The sequence below is a fragment of the Wyeomyia smithii genome, chromosome 1 (genome assembly GCF_029784165.1).
Source record: "Wyeomyia smithii strain HCP4-BCI-WySm-NY-G18 chromosome 1, ASM2978416v1, whole genome shotgun sequence".
NCBI classification, from domain to species: domain Eukaryota; kingdom Metazoa; phylum Arthropoda; class Insecta; order Diptera; family Culicidae; genus Wyeomyia; species Wyeomyia smithii.
This window is the reverse complement of record NC_073694.1, coordinates 14,129,438-14,148,384: the sequence shown is the minus strand read 5'-3', so window position 1 is coordinate 14,148,384 and position 18,947 is coordinate 14,129,438. Positions and strand designations below refer to the sequence as shown.

General features: G+C 38.2%; 2 protein-coding genes across 2 annotated transcripts in view; one reads left to right on the top strand and one right to left on the bottom strand.

Annotated features, from left to right (window-relative positions):
* The window catches only part of LOC129717860 (uncharacterized), an 88,922-nt gene that overhangs the window by 53,932 nt on the left and 16,043 nt on the right, over positions 1 to 18,947 (bottom strand). The gene's annotated exons all lie outside the window — the stretch shown is intronic.
* Positions 9,711 to 10,112, top strand: LOC129716583 (uncharacterized). The gene has a single exon (XM_055666418.1). The coding sequence runs from the start codon at positions 9,711 to 9,713 to the stop codon at positions 10,110 to 10,112; it is 402 nt and encodes a 133-aa protein (XP_055522393.1).

The window sequence follows — 18,947 nt, the reverse complement described above, 5'->3', positions numbered from 1 at the left end:
CGAACTTTTCCTGTCACTACAGATTGTATTATTTGACTCTAATAGCTTCAAGCGAGCCACATTTCTATGATTAATTTGATCTGAATGCTTATCTCCCTGGTAGGGTAGATGAACCAGTAATAGTGGGTGTACAAGTAATGGTGGTATACCAGCATTTAGCGTTATTGAGGCATTTTCCGGGATAATAGTATACTATCAGATAATTTTTATTGATTCTGTGGAAATATGTCTACGATTTGGTAAACTATATTGGTTTGAAATCTTATTTGAACACTTTATATTTATTAATTCATTCAAGAGTGAAAAAACAGCAAGTTTCTTACGAAATTTGTAACGCAACAGTGAAATTTCGTAGCTTGAAATATCAATGTAAACACGATTTCTGTGGCAACAGTCTTCGCAGAACTGTACTTAACTATTTTTCTCACCATAATCAATCGAAAAAATCACAAATAATCATCAAAATACTGAATAAATTGAAACTCTACTATAGGAACAATTTAAGTACCCCTGTTCCAGTAATAGTGGTAGTGCTCCAGCTAACATTTGAGGTTAGGTTTTAACTCAGCAGATATAAACAAAATGTGGTGCGCGAACTACTTTCGTGTGTAAATCTGACTCTGGTTCACACAATACAGTCCAGTTACCGTTATTCTTACATTTTGATATTATAAGTAAGTTTTTATTTCACCCTACACCAGTGGTAGTTACCGCCGAAACGCAAGGATATATAACAGAGAATTAAAATGAGAGAACAGCTGAAAGTTGATGAGATGCAGAAGGACAAACTTGAGCTTCTTCAAGCTTCAAAGCTTTCCAAGCGCCAATGTGATACAGTACAATGATTATTTACTGCTGATTTTCTCTGGTTTGGACTATTTAAACAATTGTTACATGACCTGTTTGTTTTTCTTTTATATTATCGTTATAACATTCGAATTTTTTGATTCATACCAGCGCTCGTAAAGTGTCCCTTGATTTGAAGAACAAAATTGAGCAGACACAAAGATCAAAAGGAGAGTGGGGTAAAACTACCGGAAAAGATCCTTCTAGCATTGCAAAGCATCATCTGGAGCAAAAGAAGTAGCTTGTTTTTTATCTCACAACTTTTTCACCATTAAATCAAAACGAATAATTATCACAGCTCATGCTAGACTATTGCCCACGGTGGAAAAAGAGGTTTGGAATGCTATCCTAGAGCATAAAAACAACTAAATAATTCATTTGCTGCAGCCAATGAAAAAATCAACTACCACCATTACTGGCACAGTTCCCACTATTATAGGAACATTTCCTCCATAACTGGAACACAAGATTGGTGTACAATTATTCATTTTTCATTTTCTATAATACCAAAGAAAAATGGGTTTGATTCTCGTTTTTAAAAAACACTGGTGCTTAGACCCTCCATTACTTGATCATCTACCCTACCGCCGTTAGGCATTGCTTCAGGGAAAAGGGCGAGTGTGTTTTTAATGCACCCTTTTGTTAATATATTGACTTGGGCGATATTGTATCGGTATCGGAAATATCGATACTTTTGAGACGATATTTCGATTTTTAGGATCGATACACAAGCGTCCGATACTCGACCGTATCGATACTGAAAACCGCGATATTTGTATCGATATTCTTTTATGCATACGGACCAGCTAGCTGACATGTTACAAGGGCTAACATCTCAATGTGTACACGAGATCACCGCCACTTTTGATACGCTATGTTATGCTGTCTGTCAGCGTCAGTGGAGCCCACACATCGTAGAACCGCTGCGATGTTGGCTGCGATAAAGCCAGGGGGAATCTATCTGTCAAATATCGTGAAACCGTGACCAACACATTTGGCAACAAGGCGTCTGCATGTTTTGTTTTTTGTCGTTTTGATCGAAGTAAAATGGAACGTTCTCTTTTAACAAAACTCGAGAAATCGCGGAAAACTTCTATTAATAATGCGTTCCGTAGTGAAATTTTGGAACAGCAACAAGTTTTTAACGAAAATTGGTGATGTTTTATCGTCACATTGGTAATTTATCAAACATCATGGACCAACAACTCTGGAGTTGATCTGCGATAACGCACACATATATGAAATTTGACAGCGGTAAATCCCCCCTGGATAAAGCAAAGCAAATCGGATGGAGATGCCAGCTAGTTGATACGAGCTGGAACCACTGAAAAGCTGCCACTGTCAATATAAGTATCGCACAAGTCTATTTGACACTCTTTGACCAAGCGTCAAATATTTGGCACTTTTTGACAGATAAAAATTTGGTCGAAGATAATTATTTGTCACTCTCCAATTTTAACATGAGGCAAACACGGGCAAACAACAACCATGATGTCAAATAAATTTGACCATTATGTCAGAAGGTCAAAAATTTGACCATTAGACAAAGAGTGTACTACAGGCTTTAGATGGAGAAATAGATAGAGAGAATGTTGTGAGCCAAACGAACTGTCAAAATCTGAGCCAAACGCAGCATAGGGCCAAATTCGGAATTTGTTTTACTTAAGCCACACATTTAAAGCCAAAAAGGAGTGCTCAATAATAACGTGTTCTCAAATACTTTCAAAAATAGGCATAGCTCTACGTTGCATTATTAAGGCACAAAACTTATATTGTTTCTCTGACAATTGATTAAAATATTGTTTGTTTACATTTATACTCAGCTTCGTTTGTTTTTATTTCAATTAATTCTACTTTCTGCGTTAAAATGCATCCACAAACCCCTCAAACGAAATTCAACGTTATCAGAAATGATGTTTGGCTTCGATTTAGTTGGGCTATAACCCAACGAGCGGGAGCCCAACTAAAACGTAGCCCAACTAAAAATAGCCCAACGAGCGAAATTTGACTGTATTTTAAAAACAAATATAAGTTTTCTGGTTACACTGTTCAGATCGAATATTTGCAAGCGGAAACTAACTCATGCTTTCCGTCGACACAAGTTAGAGTACAAGTGGAAAAAAAAATTGCAATATTTATTAGTTAGAAAAATTCAGCGGTAGACTTCACTATCTTATTTTTGCTGACATATCTAACTTTTTTATGTCATCAACTTCCTCATCAATTAATATGGAAGTGTGTCAATAATTTATACAAATAAGACGGGAGCTTCACAGCCCATTGGGCCAGTGAATACAAATCTTGAAGATATAAGTTGTTTAATTCATTTGTTTGCCAAAGCTCAGAATTTCTGCATTACCTGTATGTATTTGTTTGTGAAGTCATTTGATTCATGCTGCTCTAGAGCATGCGGATAGATACCAGAAAAACAACAAAAAGTCGGCACATAAAATTTTCATTGCTGGAAACCACCAAAATTTTGCTGATTTTTGGTGTGCTGTGCTTCCAGCTATCTGTTCAGCAAAATGAAATTTGATAGTTATTCAGTAATGCTCAATTGCATAAAAGTGACAGGTCGTTTGCTGCATGTTCAGTAAAACAAAATACAACTTGCTGGTTGTCAGCTATGACAATTTGCTGTTCATTCAGCAAAGCATAAATCAATTTGCTGGTTAACCAGTTAATTCAAGGGAACCATGTTTCCGTCAGGCACCAGATTTCATCCGCCCATCGGATCATAGGCAAATGACTGTTGAACTAGAGATGTATGTTTATCATTTCAACTTTTAAGTTCATCTAGCCCAACAAGGACTTAGCTATGGTCCCATATTCGCTATCAGGAGCTTAGCGATGATCCCGTACCAGCTGCACAGCGATTTGGCGCGTTTTACTAATGACAGCTTGACGTAATTTTTTGACATATCAATTCTTTTGCTGGATTCCAGCAACCATTCATTTACTGTTTTCTGTTCAGCAAATAGTTTTGCTGTATTTTCGCGAATCACTGAATCGAATACTGGTTTTCAGTAAATTCAGGGTGGCCACTCAATATCAATTTTCAATTTCCCGGTTTTCCCGATGATATTTAGTGAAATTTCCCGGTGTTTTATTTTTAAAACATATGAGAAAAAAATCAATTTTCACATGCTTATTTGTGCCTTGCAAAAATAGTGTTACAAAACTATGACAAACATTCCTCCTTCATCGTGTTTAGCTGTTTGTCGACTTTAGCAAGTACCTTCATGATGATCTGGTGCACAATTTTCGCCCTCTTTATCTCCAAATCGTTGACAATCTTTGCCTTCTCGCGCTTTTTTGCTTCCTTCTGCATCTTTCTCTGTCAACCTTCTCTCGAGCTTGCAGTGCTTCTGTATCAGGATGCCAATGAAATGCGTGGGATAAATTCAAGAGTTGGGGCATAGAGTTTTTGTCTTCTAGAAAAATGTCCTCAGGCAAAACTCCAAGCGGACTTTTGGAAGAAGAGCCTCAGAGTGACCAATGAAAAAAATGTACATGAAACTGTCTAGATGCATTATGCAAAATGCGTGAAACGTTGAGATCTGTTATTTCAAAACAATTCTTTTTTCGAAAAACTTCGATCCTGGGACTTTAAAATTTTCGAGCTGGGGTCAATGTAATGTATAAGAAATTTTCTCATGGTCCGTAAAATACATTCAACTGACACTCTGAATAAACAATTTGAAAAAAAAAAAATTTAGCTACTGTTTGTTTTTGATATAGAAAAAATCTGAGAAATCTTTAACAAATAGCTCTTCAAGGTGGCGTCTTTCCCCAACAAAATCAAGTAGTCAAAAGGTCCAACACAGAAAGAAAAATTTTTTTTTTGCTGCTTGTGGTTAAAATCATACCAAAAATCGGGAAGTACAAACCCGGTAGCTCCGTTCCGGTCCGGTTCGAAATAAAATCGAGACTCGAAGTTTCCGGTCCTATTTGACTTTTGACCGGATTCTCCCCGATGCGATGTCGAACACTATTCACACAAAGTTTCAATACGCCTCCCGCGACGCTGATAACTTTTTGACTTCTTTAAAATCTGACAATATATGTTACGGAACAGTAAATTTATCCACCTGATCAAGCCTGATTTTATTTGACGCAGATCTTGCTGCGAAGCCGCTGTCGACTTTAACTGAAACCAACAACCAGCTTTCCCCTATCCGGCAGAATCATGCCAGTTAGGTAAACATAAAAAAAACAGAGTCTCATGTTGACATTTCCTCAGAAATTGTTGAACAAATAAAGCGGCAGACATGAAGGAGGATGATTTTCCCGGCGTGAAGCCTAATTTCCCGGTTTTCCCGTATTATTTTCCCGGTGATTTAAAATTCCCGGCTTTTTCTCGCTTTTCCCGTTTTTCCGGTAAAGTGGCCACCCTGAGTAAATGTATTTATCAAAAATTCAAAAAATGATCTCAGCTATAGTATCGATATTTCTGGTATCGATACTTATTGACCGATATTTTGAGTATCTCGATACTTTTGGTTCTTCGGGTATCGATACTGAAGTATCGATACTCTCCGTCGTATCGCCCAATGCTATGCTCAAGTGAAGGAAAGGTTAGCCCTCACTGTAGGGATGGGCGATACTGACAAAAGCATCGATTCTTTGGTATCGCGATACTTCAATGAACTTCGATACCAGGTATTGGAGTATCGGTTGATGGAGTATCCATTATCGATGCTTCGATAGTATCGGTATCAGACCTTCATTTTTTTTTTAAAAGCGTCGTGTAGAAAGTATCGATACCGGTACTCATTTCACGCGGCGAGTATCGATGCCAAAATACCCGATGCCGCGACTCCTAGTGTCGATACCACTGGTATCGATGCTAGTATCGCCCATCCCTACTTGGCATTTCGATGGCTTTGGATGGAGATCTTATCCCTCACTTCCTCCGAAATCCTATTCTAGTTACCGTACTGCATCAGATTTAGAACACTTAAGCTATGGTGTAACTTCTTGCACTAAAAAATCAACGAAAAATGATTTTTTCGCCGATCTTAAGGGTTTACCATGTTGGTTATTTTATTGCTGTTGCAATTAAGTGCTATTCATATATATATTCAAACATGGTTTGTTTATGAAATTAACGAGAATTCAGAGCTCGGTTTTGATTCAAATTCCGAACACTTCAAAGTAATCACTAAAGGTATGTTCAGACGATCGGATTTTTTCATCTGATTCGAGCTGCTTGCTCGAAAATATATCGAATGCAATGTTGGTTCACTTTTACATCTATTCCATATTGTGATGATATTGTGATTAGACATGCCGTTCGATATGTCGAATGAAATAGGAACGTTTCTATTTTTCGTTCGACTCTAAGGACATAGCAACCTTTGATTTGTTTTTCCAGTTTTTTGTTTTGGCTTTCCATAACAAACATCATTTACGTTTTTTGTGTGCTGGCAAACATTGAAAAGGAGAAAAAAATTCATTTGACATTCATTTGGCAGTTCTTCCTTTCGACTTGTGCAAGCAGTGTGAACACCGCCATACAAACAGGTTCGACAAAGTATGTCGAACGGTAAATCAAGCAGACTTTCGATTTCTGCAGTGGTCAAAATCAGACCGACATGTCTAATAGTCTAAACGTACCTTAAGAGACAGATAGGCAAACCGTCTCAACACTGACTGTCACTTTTTTCAACGCCTCCTGGTTCCCTGGAAGTGGTTTTACAACAAAGATCACTGGGTAAAGGACATTCCGAGGAACGAAATGGTATACAGTAATCATACTTTTGATTACTCTAGCTATAATAATGTGATTTTTATTCTGAAGTGTTCGAAGTTTGAGACTGTTCGAAGTTTGAGTCAAAACGGTACCCAAGAAAAAAAAAACGAAGCGTTATATGTAGATTTTTTTTGTATATAAAACGTCAAAATAACTGCTTGTACGTATACATAGAATCTAGGTTACCTGGGAATACAGGAAGCCTATCTGTCATGGCTCTATCAAGCATGAGGACAGACAGGACCACACCGGTTGTACTATGCGACGTTGAATTGTACATCAACACGCACATCCGCAAATCCAATCCGTATCTTCAACCTGACCGATCTTCAGTTGTTTCTCGAACTCCACGTTTGCCTGCGGCCAGTTGTCTTCCTAGCCTCAATATCATATAGCTTGCGAAAGTTTAGAAAATCTTCGCTTATGGACTGCGATTCGTTTTCTGTCTTCAGAGTTTCAGGCATACCAAATCGACAGAAAGTCTCGTGAAAAGCTTTGACGGTCAAGATTGCTGTAATCTTCAATGAATCGGTTCAAATAATCCACAATTATGTCCGGAAGGCAAAAGTCCAATGAAATCTGCTGGTTAGTCTGTTCAAGGTTTCTTAGGCATTCTGTCGATCTGGAGGCTCCAGAGCCGATACAGCTGTACAAGATTTACAAAGTTTTACCGTCCTATCAGCCTGTCTGGGAGATTCCTGGCCACCAAACGTTTTGACGCAATCTTCTCTTCATTGTTACGATTTTGAGATATGACTCATGAACGAGTTCTAGAATCTTATCTCGAAGGGTAATTTGAATTAATCGCAATACAATTCTCTTTTCGAATGCTTTGGAAAGTTGAACGCATTCTAACCGGTTCGTGAACTGTGATCGCCCTTGGAGCCGTTGGCGATATCAAACTTCTTATAAACACTCCCCTTCCTGCATCAAATGGTTCCGGTTTTGTAATCGATAAGTTTTATAGCACATCTGCTGTATTCGTTGTTTCTGGCTGATTGATAAGCTTGAACGCGCAAAACCCACCTTTCGAACGCAAGACACGGCTTGGAGTGATGACTGAAAAGGAAATCCAAGGCCTTACAATCCGTTATAAGTTCGAACCCAAACACGTAAAGACGAAACTTTGCGACGGCCCACACTAAAGCGAGGGCTTCCCGTTCAATCTGAAAATATTTTTTTTACAAATCTGTGAGACACTGATTGACAAAAGCAATGATTCTCTTTTCCTGAAGGATCAAAGTACCTATCTTATCCGAAGACATTTCCGATTTGTTAGCGTCGAAAATGGCCTGCTGTTGGTTTTTCTAAGTAAAGGAAATTGCATCTCTAAAAAGATTCCTAATCGCATTATTGTTGCTGGCAAGGTTAGACAAGAACCATCCGGCGTACGTAATCAATGTTAAAATACTACGTGATTCAACGACATTCGAAGGAAGAATGAACTGTTGAATCGCCTGAATTCTAATGTCATGCCCCACGCCCCATGAATTCTAATTTCCTGGCACTAAATTGGCACTTTTGTGAGGTAAGTAGTGATTTATGTCTTTTGAACCTTTCCAGTTCCCATTTGTTCCAGAAACAACCACATCATCAAGGTATACTACAACCACATCTTGTTGCATAATATTTATCAGATCACTGAAATATATCACTCACTGGGCGTTTGTTTGTTGGTTGGAATCGGTCTAAAATCGGGAAGTTAAGCAGTCTTGTGCTCTAGTGAATTAAACCACACACACTCGCGCGTGGTCCCTACAGCATTACTAATGTCTGCTAGTTTAAACCGGTACCAAATATAAACAAACCAAATGTGCATCTCTAAATAGCCGACTGAACGGAGAATAAACCGGTGATAGGCCAATAGCAACGAGTATAGAGTACATGTATGATCGCATCACTTATCAAGGTGAATCCTGATCCAATTTACCCTTCCCAACTAACAAAATCTCCTTCCTGTGATCCTTGTGGAGATGCAGAGGTTAATACGGTCTCCGAATAGGACGTCGTTTTTGATCCTTCAAAATATTGAGTCACTAAAACTTGTACAATGAGAATGGTCGGTAACTCCCAGCTCTATTCAGTTGATTCACTGTGCAATTTTACTGATTCGGGTCAATCACGCAGTGCAACCATTGATATGTGCAGTCAGTCAAGCTAAGCTACAGTATATATATTTTTTCTAGAACCGCAATTTTATTACCAACAACTTTGCTGAGGACACCATTTCAATAGAATAAGCCGTTTTTCTAATATAGAATTTTTTATCCATCAGTAACAATTTTGGATAAGCCCTTTTGAAACAGCAGTCGTGAGTCAACATGAACAGCGGATATCACATAATGACCGTATTATCAAAAAGAAGCAACTGTGAAAAGTTTCTGCGAAATCGGAAATGACATGCTAAAAAAATATTTTTTAACCTATTTTCCATGGAATGCATCAGCATCGACAACTTCACTCATTTTTTTAAGGTTGACAAAAGTCATCCTTCTATGCAACATAAATTCTACAGATTTTGGTACATATTTTCGGAAGAAAAAGTACAGATAAAAAGATTTTTACACTCCAAATACAGATGAAAGTGTGACAACACTGTAGCAGACCACTAAGAAGGACGGCGACGACTACTTGGATTACTTCTGCAAGGTAAACAAAGTCTATGTTGACTCCAAGCTATCGGAGTTAAAAGAGAAACAATTCAAGTTCCTTATATATGTAAGTGGCCTGTGGGGGCATGTGATTTAATAAGGATTGCTGGTTTAGGTATATTACACATGCTTCTCATCGTCAAGCAATTCGGACAAAAAGAAAAAAAAAGAGTATAACAAGCGACAGTCGTTTTCGACAATAGTATCAGTTCGGAGCGTCGGAAGTTCGTCGATAACAACGTGTCTCTAAGGGCTAGAATCGGTCAACAATCGCGTGCAATTAAATAATTGATTGCTGAGTTGGAGTGCAGTATTAAGCGGGAGATTAAGTGCTTCGTTGCCTCACCTGGTATTCATCTTGACATTCTAGGCGTAGACTGGATGGGTTTGTTCGGATTGTGTAACTATCCGATCGTGACGCTCTGTAACCAGGTCGCTACACGAAATCAGATCAACGCATGACGACCCTCAAAGATCAGTTTCCCAAGGTCTTCAAAAATGAGATGGGACTATCTAACAAAACTCCAGCCAAACTGGTCCTCAGGGGGAAGTCCCAAGCCGGTCTTCGGACCAAAACGGCCGGTGGCTTACTCTTTGGCGCGTCTTGTGGAGGACGGGCTGTGCGTCTGAAAAACCGTGGCATCCATCCTGAGAAAGGTGGATTTCAGCGAGTACAGAAGCCAAATGGAACCGTCCGTATATGTGCCGACTTCTCGACTGGTCTCAACAGTATCCTTGAGCCGAACCAGTTTCCATTACCGCTACCCGAGGATATTCTCGCGAAGATGGCCAACTGTCAGGATTTTAGTCACATTGATTTATCTACCCTGCCAACCGATACTCGCTATAAACACCCATAAAGGCCACTACCAATTCGATATAAAGTCAGCTCGGATGCGTTCTAACAATTGATGGATACAATGTTGGCTGAGCTCAGCTGTACTTCGGCTACCTCGACGATATTTTGGTTGGAGATCGCAATGCAGAAGAGGATCAATGCAATCTACAGCTAACCATCACACGACTAAAAGAGTAAAGGTACCTCTATGTCCTCTACGATTAGTGGATACATTTCATCGGATTGTTTTGATCATGCGGATATTTAATTTCGATTGATCAAAAGCTTGAATCTTAAAATAAAGGCCTCAATCAGAAGCGTAATCAACGAAAGTCTCGAAGTATTTCCGCTAACTTTTAAGATGGTTTAAGCGGAAACCACACACACTACAACGAGTTATGCGGTTCGTCAAGGCAAATTGGCCTTCAGGAAAAAATAATCTGTGCAATAATCAAGTAGAAAAGTTTTACCCCTGACACGATTCACTCAACGTCGTAGTCGATTATCTCATGTATGAGGAACGCCTAGTCATTCCACCCAAGTTTCAAAAACGGGCGCTTCATCAAATGCATAAAGGACATCCGGGCGTGGAACGAATACTGTCAATAGCGCATCAGTATGACATTGCCAAACTCGTCCAGAGCTGCAACAAATGCGCCAGCGCGGCTAAAACCGACCGACGAACATATCTGTAGTCCTGGCCAGTTACGGAGAAGCGTCAGTTCAATGGATGGATGGTTCTACCTCATTCTAGTGAACTCTTCTAGTAAGTGGCCGGAAGTCATTCGTTACAGGAAGATCATCGCAATAGCAGTGATCAAGGCTATACTAATTCACCCCGCGACGAACGATCAAGTTGAGCGCAAAGAGATGTTAGAGTAAGAGTTGAGTTAGATTTAACGTATTTATCCTCACTGAATTTCAATTTTATTGAAATTGATGAGAAACTTTTTACGTAAAAAACACAACCATAAAATTAATTGTTCAGCCGTTAACTTTATTTTTCACCGATCGAAGTAGCGTTCAAGCCATCTGGGACTTAACAAATTCCCTTCCGAAACCGTACCTTTCATCACTTACCAGCGCTTGCGCGTTGTGCGAAATGTTTTCCACGAAGGAAACGTTCCATATGCTTTACCGCTTTATTTACAGAACAGCAGTGGCGCACGTACCAGCCAGCCAACGGACAACGGAATGATGATGAATGGCTGATTAATCGCCGTCATCAACAATCCGCCAGGCTCGTCCCGCCAGGCCGTAGAGAACTATTAAGTGCAGTAAAATAAATTTATAGGCAGAAAAAAATGTTTCAATCAACGAAGAACGTCGCGAGCAATTTGGTTTCAACTGATTTTTCCCCTCGTCTTTTGTTCGGTACGAAACTGATGACTTTTTTTAGTATAGACCAATATCTTTTATTACGGTCATTAATTACGCTGTAATAATAAGTTACCAACTTTCACCCGGTTTTCAGCTACGACTTTTCATTTTTGCAAACGCTTGAAATGAATACCTGGAATCGACTAATTTGCTGATGATAGTCTACAAATAAGCTTTCCCATTCGACGGAGGGATTTGTACTGGTCATCCGACGTGCCACTCCATAATCCACAAAAACAAGGCAAATTAAGCCTTTCACACGAATGTGAGAAACCGAAATTAAATTCCCATTTGGAAGCCACGCGTGCCGGCCAACCACAAACATCTGGACCCGGCCGGAGAGTGGGCAATTCGTTAGCATAATTTTCGATCTATGCGCTGGTAGACAGACGCACTTTCGGACGGGAGTTTGGAGAGCCCGCATGCGAAAACTTACTAATGAAGATTGATTCACGGGGCTAGAGGCAACGGACCGTTAGCCGCACTTTGAATTTTTCCGTCAGACAGTTTAACAAACAGTCCCGTTCAAATACACTGTCAATCATTTCTTCCGTCTTAAACTTTTTCGAAGTGGATTTTACTTACCCTACCGGCGCGTCAAACCAATTAGCTAGAGGAAAATCACGGCCTATCTAACAAAAATAAACAAATTTCACGCGAATAGCTGTCATGTACGCTACACGCTTGCACAGTGTTATTCAAAAGCAGAGTACTTTTTCCCCCAGTGATGACCGGAAAATTCCTTTCTTGTTTTTTTTTTTTTTTTTCATTGCCTCATTTACTGTTATCGGCTGTTATTATAATGCACAACCGAACGTAAATTTCACTCAATTTCAAACCAATTCCAATTTCATCTCAGCTAAATGTTGTGCTCTATTATGATTGCAAAAAGATTTTATGCTTCACATGATGGGCACTTTCTCCGCGCAGATAAAATACTGTACGTGCATTTGCACGGTCATTTGCAGAAATTTCGCTGGAGAGATGTTTTTAAGATGAAATTAAAGTTAAAAATGCACGATTGTGTAATCGTTTCAAACTTTTATTTTTTCTACCAAACTCCAACTAGAGACTTTTATGATCACCTAAATTGATTATCAAAAATATAACCAAAATTTAGCTTTCCATTTCTGGGAGAAGCTTAAAGATGATTAATCTACCGCATTTGAGTGTGCGTTTTTTTGCTGATGTTCTCCCGATTCGCCCTGGTTACAACAAAGTCTCACACGCATTGCGATGCCCAGCGCACGGAACCGATCGGAATCCGTTCCAGAGTAAACAGCACTTGCTGCGCTAACCAGTTTTCTAATCTTATCCCGCTTGCACTGATCGATCGTTGCCTGCCGGAGCTCGGCGGAAGCAGCCATTAATGTCGAAGCCTGTCTTATTTGAACTTAAGCCGAAGAAGACGCATGGCCCGGATGCGGGCAGATAAAAAAAAACCAACATTGTCTATATACCATGAGCCATTATTCTCCACCTGTGTTGCAGTGTTTCTCTGTGCTTAAAATTAGTGTGTATACAACACACATTCGTTTGCACGCAAAAAATAAGCCACATGAAGAAAGTCCAGTTTCTGAGCCCGGGCTGTCACTGAGTGTGGCCGCAAGACAAACCAGAAATTTTCAACTTGTTTCCCCTCTTCACCTTAACATTGAAGCTCGCCAGAGTACAAAGCGGCATTTCCGTTGCGAAATCGATCCATCCAACCATTCATCGGCACTTCAACACCGCCGAGTGGCGCAGAGCTCTCGCGAAAGTGTCCGTCGGTGTTGAAACCACTTGCACGAAACATGATGGGGGCCTTAATCTGGATATTAGCGTTGAAAACATGATTGACTTTGACCGATTATCGTTTTTATCATCGCTTGTTAGAAGCAAAGCACTGCTCTCGCTATTAATGTCCATACGATTCACAGAGGAAAGAAAAGTGCACAGCACTTTTACTTTTCTGGCAAATAAGAATAACTTCAACGTTGCCAAAAGCAAACAAATCCTCAGGCCAAAATAAGTGGGCACTTGGTACCAGGATAAGTTCAATTTTAACCATTGACCATTTAACCAAACTAATGATCCTAAAACTCATTCGGAAAAGTTGTCTCTAGTTCAGAAGGAACCAAAAATGGCAGAAATTTTTCAATCATTTACCCAGAGAGTAAAACAGAGGACTGGTTCTGGAAGCATCGTAGTTGTTGAAGATGATAAAACGTACTGCGAGGCTGTTTCCAGATTATTTTTTGGACAATAATTGTATACCCCTCACTCGATCGTTAGATTGCCCCGGGAGGCTGTAAAATAGAAAAAGGTTCACACTCCGGAAAAAACTTTTTCGTTAGACAAACTTCAGTGGACTCTAATTCGATGTTCTTGTGAAAGTGTCGAGATTGACAGTATTTTGAACCGAAAAGGCCTGGAAAGATACAAAACAACCTATAAACCCCTCAACCAATGGCTTCCAAAATGTTCCAGAGCTCTGGAACTGACCCAATCTTTTTTGGAATCAGTTTTGAATATTTTTCGAATTGTTTTGGTATATTCTCTGTCTTTTTCAACTCAAGTTCTTGACAATTCCTTAGGATTATTTTACTCCTATATATTCACTTGGTGATCAATACGTTTTTAATTATTTTTGTGTCGATTCTTGCTTATTTTGAACTTCATTTGGATCTATTTTTACCAATTTTGTGGACAGTATTAAGCTATTTTGGAATCTAAAACAATTTTTTCTTGACTTATTAAAACTTTTTGCTGATTTTTTACCCAATTAGGTTAGTTTGATCCAGTTTGAACTAACTTTTATATTGTTTTTGATTGTCTTTTGAATGAGTTCTAGACAATTTTGAACCCATAAGGCTATTTTTTAAAATATTTCAGTTCGATTTAGAACCAGTTTTGGCTATGATGCCAAATTTTTGGCTGTTTTTGACCCTTTTGAAAAAGATTTGTAGTTCGTTTGTTATTTTTTTTCATTTGGTTTTCACTCAATTTTAACGTGTTTTTGCTCAACTTTTTATTTATTCTTGAATACCTCCTTATCTGATTTTTCTCTTTATTAGTTACCGTGAACCGTTTTACATTTATTTTAACAAATTTAGACCCATTTGACATCTTTTAATAAATAATTTCTATTCCTATTTGGAATCCTTTGATTTTATGATCAACTTTTGAATCATATACTATTTTTTAAACTATTTGTCTATCATTTGCAATCTAATTCTCACCCATTAAGAACCAGTGTTGATTCTTTTTAAATCCAATTTCAACCGTTTCAGATTTAGAAATTAATCCACATATTATCGAATAATCCTTTTTCAGATTTATTTTCAACCAACTTTAAGCACAGGTCTACCCTCGTAGGATTTACTGCTATACTTTTGTACTTTCTATTAACTTCTACCATTTTTGGTTCATGAAAAAAGAAGAAGACCGACTGTGACACGTGTGAAATTTTTGTAAAATTTCTAGCTTCTATGTTTGCTGACTAAAAGTATCTGATCTCGATGGGTTGAAGCAACTTTTGAGTTTGTTCTTGTTGATTTGGTAGACCTGACTATATTCAATATTGCCGCTGAAATGATGAAAACTGCTGCGATAAGATTAAAACCTTCTTACCCAGCAGGGCCGGACGGAATTATCCGAACCCCTCGGTCACATTCATCACAAATCTTTTAAGCAAGGCAAGTTTCCCACAGTTTGAAAATACTCTCAATAAGTTCCCGAAATTGGAAAAAAGGTGATTGTCGTGGTATAACTGGTATTTCTGCTGCATCAAATTAAATGAAATAATCGTGAGCACGTTCTTATGTAATAGAGTTCTACGAGTACGTATTAGGTCCTGCTGTTCGTTAAGTCTACAAACAGCTCCGGCGTCCCACAAGGCAGCAACATAAGCCCTTTGCCGTTTACGCTGTTTTTCAACAATGTTTGTTTACAACTGGATGTTGACTATAAGCTAGTCTACGCATGCGATACGAAAATGCTAGTTTGGTGCCTCCAACAACTAGTCCGGAATAAGTGCCTTGAGCGAGCGCAAAAGATTCGTGCAGATTGATGCATTGAGAAATCTACTGTGGCGTGACACAAATACCCTATCGATGTTGTCTACTTAGGATTAACAAATCGCAACGGCGCAGAGAAATTCAACAAGCGGTGTTCATGGCAAAAGTTCTAAACTTCGAAATATATTCACCAACACTACTTTCGAAGTTGAATTTTCAGAGCTCACACACGTCTTCTCCACGTCGTATGTGAGGATGGCGTATGAAGGCGATGAATGAACCACGACTATTCCGCGAAAAAAGGTGCTCTTTCCGAATCCGACCGCATGGTGCTCCTCAGACCATCGAGGTTTGTTTCATTTAGAATTTCGTCGCATACAAACAAATTTGCACCTAGCTGGAGCATTCCTCTTACAGTTAGCAAGGTAAAATTTCCGACCCGGGATTTGTCCAAGGTTCATTTTGACGTATGTTTCATCGTCCATCAAAATACAGCCGTTGTACTCTGTCAGGACTTGCTCGTGCAGCTTTCTTGCTCGCATTTTGGTAATCAGGTTCTGTTTCATCGTTCTGTTGGGTTGGATGCATCAGGACTGACCTGATGACTTTCGCTCGTAGTTTCCGGTCCAATGTTCCACTTCTACGTTTGGTTTGTTTAGCGCAATCTACCGTCAAAGTGTCCCGGTAACGTTTAAGCACGGTATTCACAGTCGATTTCGGTGGTTTGAGAGCCTTGGCGATCATTGCTCCTGACCATGTTGGGTTTTCAACGTACGTGTACCAATTCTGACGAAATTTCACCACTAAGTAGACAAACCCTTCAAATCAAAACGCTGCCATTAGTATAGTGCTTTTTCGCTTTTATCAACAGTCGTTTGTATCACTACTCGCCAAATTTACGCTCGATTTTTTCACGGTTTTTTATCGTTTTTATCACGCTTTAAAAAAAACTTCAAATCAAGAACAATGTACTTCCAGTTGCAGAAAATGTATTCGAAACATCATTTTCATTTGTGCCTTGTGTCCTTGCATGTAAAACTACACTTTTATAAACTCAATTTATTTGATCAATTTTCTGAGGCAACCAAATGTCATATCTGTTACAAATAATTTGTGTCATAATTATGAGAAAAATGAACCGTGAAATACGCATTTCATTGACTTTGAAGCAATAGTTACGTATTACTCGAGCAGTTGAGAAAGAAGATCTGTTACGAACTTAAAAATCCCTTCAGTTTGGTCCTCATAGAGCGGGGTTTTAAAAGTTATAAAATCTAGCGGTTCCACAATTTCACATAAACAAGCATTAGACTCTGCTAAAGAATGAGCAGTACATGTATCAGAGCTCCGAAATTCCACATTCGATGATTGGAATACACCTGGAGGGAAGCTAAGTGTACACTCACTCTCACCGCTTGCGGTGATACTGAATTGAATCTAGTTACCCTTACTCAAAATTTAATGTTCTACTGATTCGGATGGTGTTATTTTATGTCATGCTTTGCCATTCATTCGTCCACGAAAGTAATGAATGTTATCAAACTTATAATGCCTATTTAGTTTCATCAGGCTACAGCAAGCATTGAGAGCTGTACAGGATGAAGCATGACTCTTTGAATTAGTGTTATTATAGAACCATATTACAAGAAACCAATGGTTAATAGTTATTTCAGCTCCAGGAATTGGAAAATAACTATCAATCCAGCGAATTGATAGAATTTTGAACAGAGACTTCAGTCAAGCAAGTGCAAAGTAAGTTGATATTTGAAGGAATGATTCCCACCGCTTTCGGCACGGTAAAAAGTTTTGGCAAAGCATGCTGTATGGGGGATAGCATAGAATGAAATAGCTGAAAACATTGTACTCTGAATACTCTTATTATTCACCTTAACACAGTTCCGTCACTTTTTCCGAACTCTGGCATGTATAATGGCCGTGAGGAAGTTCGCGAAAATTCAATGGAGAAAAATATCAAAAACTAACCTTTTCTTTTTATTCTTTTTGTATCTTGAACTTATATTCCATTCAACCATGCAAGTACATCATTTTACTCAAAATGTCATAGATTTCAACTGAATCCAACACAAAAAATTCATTTTTATCATTTCGCTAAATTCACAGTAATTTTTTTTTAATCGAAAAAGCACTGTTTCTCGGTACGACAACTAGAGGCGCTACAGTAAATAAAAAGAAACGGCCAAATACTAAGTGGAACGAACCTTCTTATAAAAAAATACCACGAAAACGGTGAACGCCAATTTATTAGTTATGATGTCCTACACCTCTGGGTGAGTTGAAAAAAAAAATCGTTGGCAGGATTATAAATTTACGCCTTTTTTTAATTCGAAATGCGTCAAACTTTGAAAAATCTCTCTATTTATTTCACGGTCACTTTAGTACTCTAAATCGAGGTAGTCGCAAAAAACTTACAGGATTGTTAACAGTTTGTTTTCAGTGTGGTCTCATCATACTGCCCATAATCGCATACCAGTCCCATATGGATTTTCCACGTTTTTGAGTTAAATATCAGATTCCATCTATTTTTTGCTCTACTATCGATTCAGGAAACAAAAAAGTATGTTTTGTTTGAAAAAAGTCAAAAAAAAGTCAAGTGTTCGTCAAGTCACTGCACAGTGGGGAATCGCTGGCCATCAGCCAAAAAAATTTTTTTTTTCGTTAGCTGTTTCATAATATTTTTCCTTTATTGCTATAACATTCAAGTGTCTAAATCCAAAATTTGGGCGCAATACCATGAAATCTGAATTTTTTATGACTTTTCAAAGCTTGGCGAACTGACATTTTTTGTCTTTTTTTTTTTTTTGGAAAAAAGTACATTACTTTGAAACGCTCTGTAGCTTCAATGATAGCTTGGATTTTTTTGACGTCAAAGGAAAAGTTTTTGTCAATATTGTGCAAAACAAACCTCATTCATTAGATATTGTAAAATTTGATCTTAATAGGCCTGACACTAGAAAAAATTTTAAAAAATCGTGATTTTTTGTAGAAAAGTAGCTTAAAAGTTTAGTTGCCGCAGTTTGCCACGGTTGTGACTACATTCAAAATTTAGGTAAAAACGTAAGCTTTCAAATGCATACTGTCCGCTGCTGCGCAAAACTGCGCAAATTGTCACTTTGGTGAAAAAAGCGATCGAAGTTTTTTTTCATTTTTTTTTTTTTGAGGTTGAAATTTCATCTAGGATTAATTTTAATCATAACCATGATACCCCATTAATGGAAATTTATGATACCGAACTCAATCCGTAAGAATAAAATAATTATTTGGGCAAAAATTACAAAATTTATCAATTAAAAGTTATAAAATAAGTGTTAAATTAGAAAATAGTAAACAAATCTTTATGAAATTTTAATTATGTCAAACTTTATCACTTTCTGCAAATTTAAAACAATATTAAAAACATTCAGTCCTTTTCAATTTATGATCATGAAATTCTCTGAACTGATTGAAGTGTTAAATACTAG

Bases quoted from the DNA above. Each gene is read 5' to 3' on its own strand.
- LOC129716583 (XM_055666418.1), top strand. From the start codon at position 9,711: ATGACGACCCTCAAAGATCAGTTTCCCAAGGTCTTCAAAAATGAGATG.